The sequence below is a fragment of the Zophobas morio genome, unplaced genomic scaffold (assembly GCF_036711695.1).
Source record: "Zophobas morio isolate AGI-343-1 ecotype UQ-CSIRO unplaced genomic scaffold, CSIRO_AGI_Zmor_V1 ptg000081l, whole genome shotgun sequence".
Lineage (NCBI taxonomy): Eukaryota > Metazoa > Arthropoda > Insecta > Coleoptera > Tenebrionidae > Zophobas > Zophobas morio.
Genome location: NW_026972186.1, coordinates 1,383,031 through 1,402,251, shown reverse-complemented (window position 1 = coordinate 1,402,251; position 19,221 = coordinate 1,383,031). Strand labels below are relative to the sequence as shown.

The following is a 19,221-nucleotide window of genomic DNA, read 5'->3' as shown; positions in this document are numbered from 1 at the left end:
CCAGTTTTGAATCTTAAGCTACAAATTACTGTTATTATTGCGTACATGTACTAATGTGTGATAATGATAACTCTCTCTGTGTGTGTGGGTGTGTGTGTTTGTCACCAAACAATGCCTACTTATATTTTCACAAAAAATCGAAACCTCTTAAGCCTCGCATTATGCACTCAACCTTAAGCATTTTCCCGAAGTGCGTGTTACATTTCCACCTGAACGACGCACAAACCCGTAATGAATTCCTACCGAACAAACCCATTAAACCTACTTTATATTCCCATCCACATGTAAACACGAAAGATAACACGAAAACAACGCCGTACGTCGTAAACACTATCAGAAAATAATTTCCCCGACCATTCATAACCCATAAACCGCAATTAACTACTCCCGATATGTCAATCAAGCCCGATAACCCCCACCTCCCTTTTGTTGCCATCCAAAACCGTCAATACACTGCATTGCGGTCACTTCGCCCCATTACCCGAATTATTTTGACCAATTTGCCCCATTGCCCCACAGCCCCATCCACCCCGGCCGCCAACCTCCGCCTCCTCCACACTTCGACCTCCCGCCCACAGGTGGCGCCAGACGACGCCGGGTCGCGCGACACGTATAAATCCCGATTAGCGTCACATATACTTAATTTCGTTAAGTGGCCAATTACGACCGGATTTATACAACAGGTGCGTCGCACGCCGGATTTTGTAACAAATTGCTGCAAAATCCGGAGGGGGGGCAGCCGCACCTGCCGCAGGTGCTGAAGAACCAGCGATGCGGGTTTACGTTTACACCCTCGGATGGAGATGGACAGGTGCAGGGAGGCGGCGTGCCGCCGCCGGTTGTAAAATGCATCCATAGTACCTGCGGCGGCCGGAAGAAACAGGAAGTAGATGGGACGGATCGGGAATATTTTATCAATAACAGGCGCGAAGTTCGTGCTTTGCATAATGACGAGAGTCAGGTGGAGTGGATGGGGCGGAGGGCGAAGGGCTAAAGGTGATATTCAAATGAGGAGGCAGCGGGTGCGTTGAAATAATCTTGACGTGAATAAAAATTCCCGGCCTTCGATTCATTCCAAACGCTATGACTTGACTATGACTAATCCTCCCCCAGCCCGCCTTGTCCCCTCGCACGTGTCCAGGTAGTCAGCGGTACCACGTGCCGCCCGCACTGACCCCTGCTCTCCTCCGGAAACCTCACATCGCCTACGCCGCAAGAATAAGCATAATCGAACAAAGATAATTGCGTTCATTTATAGATAGATGTGGAAATCGTGTCCCGATTATTATATGAAAAGTCTCATCGGCGCCGGCCCGCAACACCACATCCTCTGGAAATCGTATACTAGGTGCGTCTTAATTGGCCTTTAAGGAGGGTGGATGGGTCCGAACAGATGTTGCTCCACTATCGGTGTCCATATGGCCCGGCAGCTGCGGCTGATCGGGCTGGCGCGGCGCGGGGGACGCCGGGGGACAGGTGGCGCACGTCGGGGGCTCGTGCTGGACGCCCGTCCCGGAGAAAAAGCGAAAATTCGCCATCGAAAAAGGAAAACTCGTCGGCGATTTGTGATTCTAAGTGCGTCTAATTAATTAGCGCCGATTTAGTCGACGCACGTGGCGGAAGAATCCGGCGAGATTTTCAATTAGGAGGCAGGTGATGGCCGCGTTACAGGTAGGAGAGCAAGCTGCAGACGCTCCGGCAGATGCAACGCTCACATTTCGATTTCGAGCGGACCTGGAGCGGTCAGCGAACTGGACCACGTTACGTCAGGCGATTTGCATTCTGGTCGCAGGAAAGCTCGGAAACGGCCAAATCTCGAAGGAGGCCACAGCTGGAGGAAATCAAAGGGGACAAAAACTACGCGAAATTAAGAAACCAAGCCGCAGATGCCGAAAAGTGCAATCGCGTGCCCGTTCTGGGACCTGGTTCGACGACCAAAGAATCGAGATGGTTTTGAATTTTTTTAAAGGAGATTATTGGTCTATAAGGCCATGGATTTGAGGTTTGTTATTGACCAAATAGTACCCTAGGGCATTAAGAACAGTTGACATAGTATCGTCAACGCAAAACTCAATCAACTGGAGAACAACAATTTATTTGTTATTGTTTTATATATTCCACCTCACACTTATTTCTCGCAATTCGATTTATTTTTTGACTCATTTAGTTTCCTTATAAGTTTTTCGAATAACAATCACTAAAAAGTGAAAAAAAAGGCAAATATAAGCCCCGCCCACCCACCCTCATCTCAATTCTGATGATTTTTTCATTCGTTGTCATACCGAGGGACGGAGCATAATGACAATTCATGTTTCCCTGCACAAATTTACCATTTTGAACAAGTTTTATGTTTTTTGTTGTGAAAAAAAGACTGCGATGTTAAGAAAAACAAGGCAAAATACAAGCCCCACCCACCCACCCTATGTCAATTGTGATAATGTTTTTTATTCGTCGTGAGTGAGTCGGGGGCGGAATTTAATTGCAAGATCTTTGTTTTTGTACAAATGTCCTTATTTTCAGCTAATATTAAAGAACACCAGGGGTTTCTAGCGTTTTTGATTATGAATCACTCCAAAACCATCTCCGGAGTCCTTGGTGCCTTTTTTTTTTGAAGAAAATTTAAGAGTCTTGGAGGGTCTGTAGTATTTTTGGTTTTGAATTGGCCTAAAAGTTTCTTAGGAGCCCCAAGTGTCTTTATTTCCAAATAATATTAAATAATCCTGGGAGCCTCTAGCGTTTCTGGTTTAAAATCAGTCTAAAAGCTTTTCAGGGGCTCCTTTTTTGAAAAAAAATTAAAAATCTCTAGGACCTCTAGGATTTTTGATTTTAAATTAGTCTAAAAGCTTCTCGGGGGCTCCAAGTGTCTTTATTTTCAAATAACATTAAAGAGCTTCTAGTTTTGGATCTTTATAAAAGCTTCTCGTGAGCCTCTGGTGTCTTTATTTCTAAATATTGTTAAACGATCGTGGGAGCCTCTAACGTTTCTGGTTTAGAATCGGTCTAAAAGGTCTTCAGGGGCCGCTTTTTTGAAGAAAATTTGAAAATATCGGGAACCTGTAGGATTTTTGATTTTGAATTGGTTTAAAAGCTTCTCGGGGGCTCCAAGTATCTTTATTTTCAGCTAACATTAAAGAACCCTAGGAGCTTCTAGTGTTTCTGATTATGAATCACTCTAAAAGCTTCTCGGGAGCCCTTGGAGTCTTTTTTTTTTGAAGAAAATTTAAGAGTCTTGGAGGTCTCTAGTATTTTTGGTTTTAACTTGTCTTAAAAGCTTCTCAGTGGCTCCAAGTGTCCTTATTTTCGAATATCATTAAAGAATTCTGGGGACTTCTAGTTTTAGATCACTATAAAAGCTTCTGAGGAGCTTCTGGTGTCTTTTTTTTGAAGAAAATTTAAAAATCTTGGGGGTTTCTAGTATTTTTGGTTTTGAATTGGCCTAAAAGCTTCTCGGGAGCCCCAAGTGTCTTTATTTCAAAATAATATTAAATCATCCTGGGGGCCTGTAGCGTTTCTGGTTTAGAATCAGTCTAAAAGCTTTTCAGAAGCTACTTTTTTGAAAACAAATTTAAAATCTCGGGGACCTCTTGGATTTTTTTATTTTAAATTGGTATAAAAGCTTCTCGGGGGCTCCAAGTCTCTTTATTTTCAAATAACATTAAAGAATTCTGGGAGCTTCTAGTTTTGTATCTCTGTAAAAGCTTTTCGGGAGCCTCTGGTGTCTTTATTTTTTTAAATAAAATTTAAGAGTCTTGGGGATCTGTAGTATTTTTGGGTATAAATTGGCCTAAAAACTTCTCAGGATCCCCAAGTGTCTTTATTTCTAAATATTGTTAAATGATTCTGGGAGCCTCTAACGTTTCTAGTTTAGAATCGGTCTAAAACCTTTTCAGGGGCCCCTTTTTTGAAGCCCTAGGAGCGTTGTCATACCGAGGGACGGAGCATAATGACAATTCATATTTCCCTACAAAAATTTACCATTTTGAACAAGTTTTATGTTTTTTCTTGTGAAAAGAAGACTGCGATGTTAAGAAAAACAAGGCAAAGTGCAAGCCCCACCCACCCACCCTATCTCAATTGTGATGTTGTTTTTTATTCATCCTGAGTGAGTCGGGGGCGGAACTTAATTGCAAAATCCTTGTTTTTCTATAAGAAATTACCAGTGAAACAACTGCGTTGTTCAAGGAACCTATACGTTTGTTAGATTAAGCCCCACCTAGACCCGCTCCGATGTAAATTGTGATATTTTATTCGTTTTCAGACCGAGGGGAGGAGCATAATTGCAGAACCCATATTTCCATACAAAAATTGACCATTTTGTACAAGTTTTTGCATTTTGGCTTTTTTTTTGTTAATATTCGTAGTCTTTTCACAACAAAAAAACTTAAAACTTATTCAAATCGCCAAATTTATGTAAACAATTATGAATTTTGCAATTACGCTCCGCACCCCGATCTGACAACGAATGAAAAAGATCATCAGAATTGAGATGACGGTGGGTGGGCGAGGTTATATTTTGCCTTCTTTTTAAATACGTAATCTTCTTTTCCCAACAGGAAACTGAAATCATGTTTAAAATGGTATAATCGCCAATTTTTGTAGAGAAGCATGGATTTTGCAAATAAACGAAAAACTTACCCTCTGACATTTTTTTAGTTCGTTTGACGTCCCACCTCAAAAGTAACTAGATTTAGAAGTTTATAAATTTTCTATGAGAAGAATTCATCATTTTTACGGTATTTTTCTATTTTCGTTGACCTTATTAGAGCACTGAAACTTTTCTGAAAAGCTAGCTTTGTCCATTTGGTTCTACTTTAAACGAGCTCATTTTTAATACTAATTCTAATATTTCTATTCCACCGTGCCAAATTACTGTTGAAGATGTTCTTAGCAAGGACTAACCCCACCCGCCCACCCTCTATTTTCTTAGAGAATATGTTAAATGCCAAAATCACTTTTATCTCATCAAATACTAGCCCCGCCCACCCACCCTCTCTTTTCTTAGAGGATATGTTATTTGCCAAAATCAGTCTTATCTGGGCAAGTACTAACCCCGCCCACCCTCCCTTTATTTTCGTCGAGGGTATGTCATTTACCAAAATTACTCGTACCTTAGCAAGTGTCTTCAAAAAAATTTAAAAGAACCTTGGATTTTCACGTTTCACTTAGTACTTGCTAAGATAAGACGGATTGTGGTATATGACATACCCCCTAAGAGATTGGAGGGCGGGTGGGCGGGGCTAGTACTTGTTAAGATAAGACTGATTTTAGTAAATGACATACTCTCTAAGAAACGAGACGGTGGGTGGGCGGTGCTAGTACTAGTGAAAAAAACGCTGATTGTGGCGAATGACAGCCTCTAAGAAAATAAAGGGTGGGTGGGCGGGGCTAATACTTGCTAAGATGAGAACGATGATGCCAAATGACATACTCTCTAGAAATATAAAGGGCGGGTGGGTGGGGCTAGTACTTGTTAAGATAAGAAAGGTTCTTCGTTGTTGATCTGCAATTTAAAAACCATTCTGATGTTCTGTTATATAACTTTTCACTACAGGATAGGTATAAGAATGGAGAATTTATTCCAAAATTTGTGAAAAATTTGAAAGAAGGGAAATCGGTCTGTAATTTTCAAAATTGATGCATCACCGGACTTCAAGACAGGACAGGTCTTAGATTCTTTTCATTTTGTAGGGAAAACCCCTGTTAGATTTTTTAAATATTAATAGGAGTGGCTTAAAAATTTGGAACTCGCAATCCCTAAATATGAAACTTGGGATCTGATCAGAACCTGGTTTTAGTCTTTTGCAAAGTCAGTTTTATCTAAGCAAGTACTTGCCCCGCCCACCCACCCTTTCTTTTCTTAGAGGGCATCTCATTTGCCAAAATCAGTCTTATCTTAGCACTGAGTGATTTTGGCAAATGACATACCCACTAAAAAAACAGAGGGTGGGTGGGTGGGGCTAGTTCCTGCTAAGATAAAACTCATTTTGGCGGATTTTTTTTTACTGGAAAGGAGGAGAAGTAAGAAGTGGCAAAGTTTTTTCAGTTTTACAAGCATTCGATGTTGGAGTGATTTTTTCACAAAATTTTTGCACAAAATTTGGACTCCCCCAGTCTATTTCAAATTCAAAAGGAATTTAGTTTTATAGTGATTCCTTCAGAAATTCTTGTATCGAAAAAAATAGAGTCAGTGTGAGGAAAAACACACCAATACAAGTAAAATTTCGTGCAAATCATGTGCAGGAACCAGGTTAAATTTAAGTGACACTGATAGTGGTAGCTGAAACAAACACATGTTTGTAGTAAATCTGATAATGTTATGGAATGAGTGTGGACCAATTTCAGAAATGTCAGATACGACTTTCGGAGTGCACTATCTGGCCTTAAACAAAGATAGCGTTTAATTAGCCTCAGGTTTGGCTGCACTACCGCACCACCTGTCGTTCGAGATGGCCCGACGCCACGAGCAGATGCACCTCCTATCCTTAAGACAAAGCCCCGAAATGGTGAAATATGAACGTAAAACCATAACAGGACAGGACAGTCTCCCGGAAACTAACCCAGATAACACCAACTCATCTACGATACCGCGATGACTCTCCCAACCAGATAATTAATCGTACGTGACGATTTGCTTCCGCTGTTTGTTTTTTGGCGAAAATTTGGCGTTCGAAACGGCTCCCAGGTACGATGACCCGAGGAAGTGAGATTAGCATACGAAACTGAGGCAAGAGGGTAAACTAAAGAATATTAATGTCTAATCACGAGCTGAGGCTCGTGATGGGTAGTAAACTATGTTTTATGGGCGAGGTAAACAACCTCGTAATCAAGAACCCCCAACGCTTACGCGCTATCTCGGATCTAAACAATTTAAATTCGAATGCGCCCGCCTATCAGATATTATAAGCGCATTAGAGCCCATAAATCGAGGCCCGTGTTTACCTCGTCGATCCCGCATAAATCAAAAATCAATATTGGATAAATAGGGGTATCGGGAGTAACAGCCCATGACTAACACGAAACTAGTAACTACTTCCGACCGATCCGTGAGTCACAGCATCCACGACGCGACGACGTCTCCAAAAAACGGCGTCGCGACGGTGCCGAAGCGCCGACCTTGAAGCCGACAAAGATAGCCCCAACGACACATGTCCCTCCAACAAAGCCTCTCCACATTAAATCACCATACAATACACCATGAGTAAATATACACGCTTTATTACTTATACAAAGTTGTGTGGGAGACGCTCCGAATGTGGGTCACATAACGCTGCTGACGAACTCGGAATCCGTAAAAAATCCATCTTCCATCATCGCGGCGGCGGAATGATGGAAGCGCCCGCCGCGATCTTCCCACGGGGAATCGGCGCACCATAAAATCCCCATCCGCGGAATTATCGACCCGTAAACGCATAGAACGGCGAGAAAAAACGTCCATTCCGCGGGCCGGAGGCGCGCGAGCCGCTGATCGAGCGAGTAGCGGTCCACGAACAGCACCCTGAGGCGCGCCGGGCGGTCGTGAGCGCCGGCCGGCCGGGGGCGGCCGAGATAACGTTTTACAAGAATATTGTACAACAAAAGCGAGAGAAGTTCAACATTTAGGTATTTCGAATGCACCAATGGTGAAGCAAAACTGAAGATAGTAACAATAGAACTAATTTCCGTGTATAATTTGCGATCGTCAGCCAACATAAGTTTATTGCAGGGAATAGCATCAGGAAGCTCGTTACTAAAGAGCAAAAACAACAAGGGTCCTAAGTTCGATCCCTGTGGAACCCCAGAAGACGGAGTAAATGGTTTAGAGCTAAATTTTATAAAGGAAAAGAGCGAAAGGAATGTCTAAATTCTAAAATGTGATTGGTAAAAGCTGAATTTGTATTAATTATACCAGTGTTTGAATATTGAGTGATTAATTTATTGTGTTCTTTAATTCTAAGGGGAATCTTTCTGCCTGTTTTCCAGATAAAATTCTGTCTTCTATAGAATTTTTATCAACTTCTAAATCTGGTTACTTTTGAAATGGGATTTCAAACGAAGTAAAAAAACGTCATTTGAAAAATTTTTTATTTCGTGGAAACTAGCGTTAATCAAGCGAAAGAAGGTGAATTTTTCGTTCGTAATCGGATCTAAGGGTGGAGCTTAAGAGTGGGTGGGGTTACTAGATAACTTAGATAACTTAGCAGCTACTAGCCCCGCCCACCCACCCTCTTTTTTTTCAGTGGGTATGTCATTTGCCAAAATCAGTTTTATCTTAGCATTGAGTGATTTTCGCAAATGAGATAGCCTCTAAAATAAAACTGATTTCGGCAAATGACATACCCACTAAAAAAAGAGAGGGTGGGTGGGCGGGGCAGGTACCTGCTAAGATAAGACTGACTTTGGCAAATGAAATACCTTTGAAGAAAAAAGAGGGCGGGTGGGCGGGGCTAGTACCTGTTAAGATAAAACTGATTTTGGCAGATGACATAGCCTCTGAGAAACGAGAGGGTGGGTGGGCGGGGCTAGTAGCTAAGTTAGCTAGAAATCCCTGAGACACTTTCAAGTTCTTCAGAAGAATAAAACACCAAGGATCTTTGAGGTTCCTCCGACTTTTTAAAAAAATAAAACTCCAAAAATCCCTGGAATACTCTCAAATTCTTCAGAAGAATAAAACACCAAAGATCTTCAATTTCTTTAAAAAAAAAACATAAAACACCAGGTATTTCCGAGATTTTTTCGACATTAAAAAATTGAACACCAGGGATTCAGAAGATTTTTTGGATTTAAGAAAAACACGGGGGGTTTTGACATTATTTTGACTTCTTTAAATAAATAAAACTCCAGGGGTTTCCTAAAAATAAAACACCAGAGGCCTCCGAGATTCTTTCAACTTTAAAGGTTAAAACACCAGGAATCTCCGAGATTGTTGCGACTTCTTTAACAAAATTGAACACCAGAAATCCCTGAAATGCTTTTCAAGTTCTTCAAAAAAATAAAATACCAGGAATTTCCGCGATTGTTTCGACTTCTTTAAAAAAATAAAACACTAAAATCCCTGGAATACTTTCGAGTTCTTGAGAAGAATAAAACACCAGGAATCTTCGAGATTCTTTCGACTCCGTAAAAAAAATAAAACACCACGAGACTTCGAGATTCTTGCGACATTAAAAAATAGGACACCAAGGGTTCAGAAGATTTTTTCGATTTGAGAAAAACACTGGGGGTTTTGACATTATTTTGAGTTCTTTAAATAAATAACACTCCAGGGGTTTCCTAAAAATAAAACACCAGAGGCCCCCGAGATTTTTTCGACTTTAAAAATAAAACACCTCGGGTCCACGAGATTCTAAAAAAAAAACACTAGGAGTTTCCTAGACTCCTTCGACTTCTTTAAAAAAAATAAAACACCAGAAATCCCTGAGATACTTTCAAGTTCTTAAAAAGAATAAAACACCAGGAATCTTTGAGATTCTTTCGACTTCGTCAAAAAATTAAAACACCATTGGTCTTCCAGATTCTTTCCACTTCTAAAAAAAAAAAAAAAACAGGGTTTCCGGACATTCTTTCAACTTTAAAGAATAAAACACTAGGAATCTCATAGACTTGTTTAAAAAATTAAACACTAGAAATTCCTGAGATGTTTTCAAGTTCTTCAAAAGAATAAATTACCAGGAATCTCCACGATTGTTTCGACTTCTTCAAAAAAATAAAAGACCAAAAATCCCTGGAATACTTTCAAGTTCTTCAGAAAAATAAAACACCAGGAATCCCCGAGATTCTTTGACTTCGTCAAAAAAATAAAATACCCAAGTTCTCCGAGATTTTTTCGACATTCTCTCAAGCTTCTTTTGACTAAAGAAACACTAGGGGTTTTTGACATTATTTTGAATTTTTAAATAAATAAAACTCTAGAGGTTTACAAGATTTTACTAAAAATAAAACACCAGAGGCCCCGAGATTCTTTCAACTCTAAAAAAATAAAACCTTGGGTCCACGAGATTCTTAAAAAAACTAAACCCTTGGAGTTTCCTAGATTCCTTCGACTTCTTTAAAAAAAGTAAACACCAGAAATGCCTGAGATATTTTGAAGTTTTTCAAAAGAATAAAACACCATAGGTTTCGAGATTCTTTCTATTTCTAAAAAAAAAAACGTAAATACCAGGGTTTCCCGACATTCTTTCAACTTTAAAGAATAAATCACCAAGGATCTCCGAGATTTTTTTGACATTAAAAATAGAATACCAAGGGTTCACGAGATTCTTTCGACTTGAAAAAAAAACACCAGGGGTTTTGGACAATCTTTTGACTTCTTTAAATAAACAAAACTCTATGGGTTTACAACATTCTACTAAGAATAAAACACCAGAGGCCCCCGAAATTCTTGCAACTTTAAAAAATAAAACACTAGGAGTTTCCTAGATTCCTTCGAATTCTTTTGAAAAATAAAACGTCAGAAATAACTGAGATACTTTAAAGATTCTTTCCATTTCTGAAAAAAAAAGAATAAAACACCAGGATTTGCCGACACTCTTTCAGGTTTGAAGAATAAAACACCAGGAATCTCCGAGATTATTTCGACAACAAAAAATAGAACACCAAGGGTTCACGAGATTTTTTCGTCTTAAAAAAATGAAACACTAGGGGTTTTCGACATGCTTTTGATTTCTTTAAATAACGAAAATTCTAGGGGTTTACAAGATTCTACTAAAAATAAAACACCAGACACTGCCGAGATTCTTTCAACTTTAAAAAATAGAACACCTCGGGTCCACGAGATTTTAAAAAAGAAAATAAAACACTAGGAGTGTCCTAAATTTCTTCGACTTCTTTAAAAAAAGATAAAACACCAGACATCTCTGAGACAGTTTCAAGTTCTTCAAAACAATAAAATACCAGGAATCTACGAAATTGTTTCAACTCTAAAAAAAAATAAACATCAGGAATCCAAGAGATTCTTTTGAATTCATTAAAAAATAAAACACCCTGGATCTGTGAGATTTTTTCGACATTAAAAATAGAATACCAAGGGTTCACGAGATTCTGTCGACATAAAAAAAACACTAGAGGTTTTCGACATTCTTTTAACTTTTTTAAATAAATAAAACTCTAGGAGTTTACAAGATTCTATCAACTTCTTTAAAACACCAGCGGACCCCGACGCATCAGCTTTCAGCTTTAAAAAATAAAACACCTCGAGTCTATGAGATTCTTAAAAAAAAACACGAGGAGTTTCCTAGATTCCTTCAACTTCTTTAAAAAAATAAAACATCAGAATTGCCTGAGATACTTTCAAGTTCTTCAAAACAATAAAACACTGTCGGTTTTCGACATTCTTTCGACTTTTTTAAATAAATAAAACACTAGGAGTTTCTCAGATTTTTTCGACGTCTTTAAAAAAGTAAAACACCAGAGACCCCCGCGATCCTTTCAATTTTAAAAATAAAACACCTCAGGTCCACGAGATTCTTAAAAAAACCATTAGGAGTTTCCTAGATTCATTTGATTTCTTAAAAAAAAAAACACCAGCGATCCCTGAGATATTTTCAAGTTCTTCAAAAAAATAAAACACCAGGGATCTCCGAGATTCTTTCGACATTAAAAAATAGAACACCAAGGGTACACCAGATTGTTTCGACTTAATAATAATAATAATAATAATAATAAAATACTAGGGGTTTTCGACATTCTTTTGACTTCTTCAAATAAATAAAACTCTAGCGGTTTACAAGATTCTACTACAAATAAAACATCAAAGGCCCGCGAGATTCTTTCAACCTTAAAAAAAACACCTCGAGTTCACGAGATTCTTAAACAAAAAGAGCAGGAGTACCTAGATTCTTTCGACTTCGTTAAAAAGACATAAAACACATTATTTCAACTTTAAAAATAAAACAAGAGGTCTTCAAGATTCTATTAACTCTTTAATCAAATAAAACTCCAGCGATTTTTTCGAAAATAAAAGACCAGAAACCCAAGATTTTTTCAAACTTATCCTTTTGATTTTGTTGAGTAAATTTAAAATGAGCGAAAATTGTTGTTGCAGAGTTACCATTGACGAAATGTAATGTAGAAAAATAACGGGTGTTAAAAAAAATAGAATCATCAAGTTTGCGTTGCTATTTTGGTAGAAGAAAACGTAGAGAAAAACGCGTGTGTTTTATTAATTCATACCGCTCTATACGATTGACATTTCCGCGTTGTCAGCTGTCATCGATTAAATTTGAGGTTAATTGTATTCACACTTCGCAACGTTTATAAAAAATCAAAGCCAACTTGATGACTCTTTTAATTGAACACCCGATATGTTATTATGTTGTATTGACTAATTCAGAAAATTTGACAAGAGGACCCATAGAAGTGCATCCCGTTTTAGAATATGCCGAAAAAGAAAACTTGAACAACGGCATTCTTACCGAAGAAAAAAAAAGTAAAGTCGATTAAAATAACTACGAAATGTAGCGAAAAACCTGTTACCTGGCTCAAATTTGGACGTTGTTTCGGGCGAAAATTGCTCCAATGAATATTTTGAATAATTGGCCACTAAGGCATGGAAATCTTATTTCTGGATTTGTTTGCTGAAATGTAGTTCTGCGAACTTAACACTAATGTTAGTTCTCATTAGGCTAAATTTTCAACAAATTTGTTTATTTAGTAGACCACAAACAAAACAACTCATCCCTTATCGATCATATCTGTGTTCCTTTTCCTCATAAATAAATAGCTTTTGGCCTTGCATGCCCGAGGTATACCGAACGATGCCGCAATCGCTTTCATAATAAATTATGTAAATGTAGGATTCCACTAAAAACACAAAAGGATAAAGTTTAGCGGTTATTGAACAGCTCGCCGGTTATCGTCTAGACCCAGACACAACCGAATTATGTGTTTTCTCGCTAAAATGACTCCAGGACCGACTTGGATATTCCTCCGAGTCTCTATTAATAGAAAAACGTAGCCTATCTCTTCTATTCCAGTGGTTAATGAACCTAAACACTATTGATAATGGCTTGTCTAACGGTTTTAAAGACAATGTTCATTTATTACTCATTGTTACTCCGTTTCGTTTATTCAGCGTCAAGTATCTTCATTCTTTCGCTCGGTAAACACAGCTGCTTATGAAATGCAGCTCGACGGGGGACAAATTTAAGACATCACACTCCCCCAAAAACTAAGCGTAATTCTGGGGATATTTCCAATTCGCCAACTTCTCACCTGTCAAACTTTGACACGTCGCGTCGCGCAAAAAATGAGCCGTCTCCAGCCGGCGCTCGCCCACCCCCAGCCGCGCCAATTTATAACCGCCCCCCTCCCAGTCCCCGGCAAACTTGTGCCACTCTCCGAGGGGGCCTCGGCGCGAAAAATCTCGACCTCTGCTTAGTCCAACTGTACTTCATAAACCCCATTCCTCATCCGCTCGCCTCTTTCTTCTCCACCCGGCCACCTGCACCTGTCTCCGTCGGTCACGTGACGCGAACCACATGACACGCAGTGCATTTCGCTTTCCTACCTTTACCTGCACGTAGAATCACGGAGGCGTTGACTCGCGCCGTCTCGCTCGCGCTCGCGCCGCAAACGCAGTCCGTCGTCGTCGGCGCTCTTTTTCCACCACAGGTAAGGTGTGTTCGAGAGGTAACAGCACATGGTCAAGAGATTTTCATTAGTCGAACGGCAGCTGCGTGAAGAATAGTTTGCTTTCGTTCGCTCGGGCCGGAGGTTCTTGATGACAATTATTAGATGAGGGCCTAGTTGGTGCGGTGACGATGTTCTGTGGTGGTAGTTTCCGGTCGAAGACTGTCGAGAGGAACGATGAGTACAAGATCGTTAGGGTTAACGATACGCAGATCAAGATTTTGAGGTCGGTGAGCCTGTCGAAGGCGGATCGGCCGCAGAGGATCTTCGTGACTCCGCCGAAGGTGCCGAGGGATGGGAAGAAGGCGGTGAGTTGGGGTTTGCGAAATTCTGGCGCGGAAGTAGAGCGTTATCTTTATTAGTTCAGTGCTCTTTTTCCGTTAGGCGGCTTCGAATTCGTTTTGTAGGCTAAAAGTGCCGAGTATCGATCTAGAACGGCTTGTTGGAGCGGTTTCTCGTTAAGAAAATTAGTGCGATTCGAGGAAGTGGAGAATATGCATTGTTAGCTAGAGTCGGTTCCACTTGCGGAAAGTAGGAAACCGAATGACGCATTATCGTATAGTGCTTTTCGAATTTTAATTCATTGTTGGGGATTAACAGTAAGTGCAAAAACGTGGACTCCCGTTACATGATAGAAAGATTGGGCAGTAAGGGATCCCCGACCTAAGAACTTTCCCCAAAATATGTATTATATGTACTCACATTTTTATGCTTATAAATTTTGCTTATTTTTCGTTTGCTTTTCTCTTGCTTCTTGCTTGTAATCGTAAATTTTTCAAAAGATTGTTTCTGGGTGTATTTTACCAACTTCTTGTCACTTTTGATAACTGGACCAAATTTATCACCTTGAAGCTTTCAACTGGCAATTCGCGGAATACAGCTTCTATTTGCGTAGTAAATTTCGTAGAATTTCGCAACGTAGTTACTTTTTAATGTTTCTTTCAAATTGGTAGTTTTGCATTCGCTTGCTTATTAATCTCTGTTCACTCGGAACTTGTAAACTTTCAGTCCAGGTTTCTATTTAATGTCCTCTTTGCTTTTGGGTTGAAATCCGTCCTATATCATTTTTACAGTGTACTCTTGCTTAAAACGTAACAAACAAAACAAAGAGATATATGAATGTGTGTATTAATTAAACCAGAAATTCTTCAGGCTGCGACGAAACAGATCGCAAACAGATCGAAAGGATTTTAGAACACCCGGTGTTTTGGTTCTGAACACTTGAAAGAATCTCGGGAGCCTTTTGGTCTTTTAGTTTACAATGAATTTGAAAGAATCTCGACGGAACTCTTGATTACAACGAATTTAAAAAAATCACAGAGTCCCTCAGTGTTTTAATTTAGTACTAATTTGGAAGAATCTCGAGGTCCTTTGGTGTTTTATATTACAAGAAATTCCAAAGAATGTCTAGGGCTCCCTAGGTGTTTTAAATTACAACCAATTTGAAACAATCTTAGGGACACACTTGATGTTTTGAACAAAGAATTTGAAAGAGTCCTCCGTTCTTGACTTAATTTGAAAAGGACTTGAAAGAATCTTTGGGACTCCTTTGGTGTTTTAATTTAAACAGAATTTGAAGATTCTCGGAAGTGCTGTTGGTGTTTTAAATAAAGAACTTGAAGAAATCTGAGAGTCCCCCTTAGTGTTTTAATTCACAAAGAATTTGAAAGTAACTTGAGATCTCTTGGTGTTTTAATTTACTACTAATTTGAAACAATCTCGGGGTCCTTTGGTGTTTTATTTTACAAGGAATTTCAAAAAATCCCGGGACTCCTTTAGTGTTTTAATTTACAACCAATTTGAAACACTCTTGGGGACACTTGGTCTTTTAAACAAAGAACTTGAAAGAGTTTCACGGTCTCCACTCTTGTTTTAACTTGCAAAGAATTTGAAAGATTCTCGGGGGCACTGTTGGTGTTTTAAATAAAGAAGTTGAAGAAATGTTAAAGTCCCCCTGGCGTTCTTTCTAATTTAGCACGAATTTGGTGTTTTAATCTACAAAGAATTTGAAAGAATCCCAGGAGCTCCCTTGGTGTTTTACTTCAGAAAGATTCGGAAAGAATCTCGAGGTCTCTTGGTGTTTTAATTCACTACTAATTTGAAAGAATCTCGGTATCCTTTGGTGTTTTAATTTGCAAGGAAGTTGAAAGGATCTCGGGGACTCCTTTGATGTTCTAATTTAAAAAGAATTTGAAAGATTTTCGGTTGCGTTGTTGGTGTTCGCATATAAAGAATTTGAACAATTCTCAGAATCCCTCTGGATGTTCTTTCTAGTTTACAACGAATTTGAAAGACTCGTAGGGCCTCCTTGGTGTTCAAATTCACAAAAAATTTGAAAGAATCTCGAGATCTCTGGGTGTTTTAAGTTACTGCTAATTTGAAAGAATCTCGGGGTCCTTTGGCGTATTATTTTATAAGGAACTTCAAAGACTCTCAGGGGCTCCCTAGGTGTTCTAATTTATAACTAAATTGAAAGTGTCTCGGGCCCGCCCTTGGTGTTTTAAAGAAAGAATTTGAAGTCTCAGGGTCTCCGTTGGTGTTTTAAATTCCAAAGAATTTGAAAAAATCTCGGGGGTGCCATTAGTGTTTTAATTTACAACGAATTTGAAAGAATCTTGGGCTCTTTTGGTGTTTTAATTTATAAAGAATTTGGAAGATCCTCGGGGGTGCTGTTGGTTTAAATCAAGAATCTGAAGAAATCTCAGAGTCCCCCTTGGTGTTGCAACCAATTTGAAACAATCTTGAGGATACTCTTGGTGTTTTAAACAAGGAACTTGAAAGAATCTCGGGGACTCCTTTGATCTTTTAATTTAACAAGAATTTAAAAATTCTCGGAGCCTCTGCTGTTGGTGTTTTAAATAAAGAATTTGAAGAAATTTGAGAGTTCCCCTTGGTGTTCTTTTTAATTTATCACAAATTTGAAAGACTTGGGGTCTTCTTGATGTTTTAATTTACAAAGAATTTGTAAGAATCCCAGGCGCTCCTTTGGTGTTTTAATTCACAAAGAATTTGAAAGAACCTCGGGATCTTTTAGTGTTTTATTTTAGAAGGAATTTGAAAGAATTCCGAGGGCTCCTTAGGTGTTTTAATTTACAACCAATTTGAAACAATCTTGGGGGACACCCTTGGTGTTTTAAACAAGGAATTTGTTGAATCTCGGGGACTCCTTTGGTGTTTTAATTTAACAAGAATTTAAAGATTCTCGGAGCCGCTGCTGGTGTTTTAAATAAAGAATTTGAAGAAATTTGAGAGTTCCCCTTGGTGTTCTTTCTAGTTTCTTCTCAAGAATTTGAAAGACTCGTGGGGTCTTCTTGATGTTTTAATTTACAAAGAATTCGTAAGAATCCCAAGCGCTCCTTTGGTGTTTTAATTCACAAAGAATTTGAAAGAATGTTGGGATCTTTTAGTGTTTTATTTTAAAAGGAATTTGAAAGAATTCTGAGGGCTCCCTAGGTGTTTTAATTTACAACCAATTTGAAACAATCTTGGGGGACATCCTTGCTGTTTTAAACAAGGAATTTGAAAGAATCACGGGGACTCCTTTGGTGTTTTAATTTAACAAGAATTTGAATATTCTCGGGCCGCTGCTGTTGCTGTTTTAAGTAAAGAATTTGAAGAAATCTGAGAGTTCCCTTTGGTGTTCTTTCGAGTTTCTCACGAATTTGAAAGACTCGTGGGTCTACTTAGTGTTTTAATTTACAAAGAATTTGAAAGAATTTCAGTAGCTTTCTGGGTGTTTTTCACAAAGAATTTGAAAGAATGTCGGGGTCTTTTAGTGTTTTATTTTAGAAGGAATTTGAAAGAATTCCGAGGGCTTTCTAGGTGTTTTCATTTACAACCAATTTGAAACAATCTTGGGGGACACCCTTGGTGTTTTAATTTAATAAGAATTTAAAGATTCTCGGAGCCGCTGTTGTTGGTGTTTTAAATAAAGAATTTGAAGAAATCTGAGAGTTCCCTTTGGTGTTCTTTCGAGTTTCTCACGAATTTGAAAGACTCGTGGGGTCTACTTGGTGTTTTAATTTACAAAGAATTTGAAAGAATTTTAGTAGCTTTCTGGGTGTTTTAATTCACAAAATATTTGAAAGAATCTCGAGATCTCTTCGTCCTTTAATTTACTACTAATTTGAAAGAATGTCGGGATTCTTTGGTGTTTTATTTTACAAGGAATTTCAAAGAATCGCGGGAGCTCCCTAGGTGTTTTAATTTACAAAGAGTTTTAAAGAATTCCGGGAACCCCCTGAGTGTTTTAATTCAGAAAGAATGTGAAATAATCTCGGGCTAATTTGATGTTGTGTTTTACAAGAAATTTCAAAGACTCTCAGGGGCTCTCTCAGTGTTTTAATTTACAACCAATTTGAAATAATCTTGGAAACACTCTTGGTGTTTTAAACAAAGAATTTGAAAGAATCTCGGTGGCTCCTTGATGCTTTAAACGAAGAGTTTGAAAGAATCTCAGCCCCCCTGGGTGTTCTTTCTAATTTCAATCAAATTCGAAAACATCTCGAGCCCATCTTGATGTTTTAAACAAAGAATTTGAATACATCTCAGGGTACGCCTGGATGTTCTTTCTAATTTACCCCGAATTGAAAGAATCTCGAGACATTATCGGTGTTTTAATTTACAAAGAATTTGAAAATCTCAGGATCTCCTTTGGTGTTTTAATTTGCAAAGAATTTAAAAGAATCTCGGGGGTTCCATTAGTGTTTTAATTTACAACGAATTTAAAATTATTTTTACAAGAAATTTCAAAGAATCTTGACGGCTCGCTAGGTGTTTTAATTTATAACCAATTTGAAAGAGTCTGGGGGTCTCCCTTGGTGTTTTAAACAAAGAATTTGAAAATCGCAGGATCTCCTTTGGTGTTTTAATTTGCAAAGAATTTAAAAGAATCTCGGGGGTTCCATTAGTGTTTTAATTTACAACGAATTTGAAATTATTTTTACAAGAAATTTCAAAGAATCTTGACGGCTCGCTAGGTGTTTTAATTTATAACCAATTTGAAAGAGTCTGGGGGTCTCCCTTGGTGTTTTAAACAAAGAATTTGAAAATCGCAGGATCTCCTTTGGTGTTTTAATTTGCAAAGAATTTAAAAGAATCTCGGGGGTTCCATTAGTGTTTTAATTTACAACGAATTTGAAATTATTTTTACAAGAAATTTCAAAGAATCTTGACGGCTCGCTAGGTGTTTTAATTTATAACCAATTTGAAAGAGTCTGGGGGTCTCCCTTGGTGTTTTAAACAAAGAATTTGAAAATCGCAGGATCTCCTTTGGTGTTTTAATTTGCAAAGAATTTAAAAGAATCTCGGGGGTTCCATTAGTGTTTTAATTTACAACGAATTTGAAATTATTTTTACAAGAAATTTCAAAGAATCTTGACGGCTCGCTAGGTGTTTTAATTTATAACCAATTTGAAAGAGTCTGGGGGTCTCCCTTGGTGTTTTAAACAAAGAATTTGAAAATCGCAGGATCTCCTTTGGTGTTTTAATTTGCAAAGAATTTAAAAGAATCTCGGGGGTTCCATTAGTGTTTTAATTTACAACGAATTTGAAATTATTTTTACAAGAAATTTCAAAGAATCTTGAAGGCTCGCTAGGTGTTTTAATTTATAACCA

The 19,221-nt window shown here is 38.4% G+C and overlaps 1 protein-coding gene across 2 annotated transcripts in view; it reads left to right on the top strand.

Moving 5' to 3' along the window:
* Nucleotides 1-19,221, top strand: part of LOC135144089 (amyloid beta A4 precursor protein-binding family B member 1-interacting protein-like) — a 133,445-nt gene that overhangs the window by 78,767 nt on the left and 35,457 nt on the right. The window contains exon 1 of one of the 2 annotated variants that reach the window (XM_064076088.1): nucleotides 13,636-13,913. The exons of the other annotated variant lie outside the window; for it this stretch is intronic. Coding sequence (XP_063932158.1) covers nucleotides 13,737-13,913 — 177 coding nt within the window. The 5' untranslated portion in view covers nucleotides 13,636-13,736. Of the gene's footprint in view, nucleotides 1-13,635; nucleotides 13,914-19,221 lie in introns of those variants that run through there. 2 annotated transcript variants of the gene reach the window in all.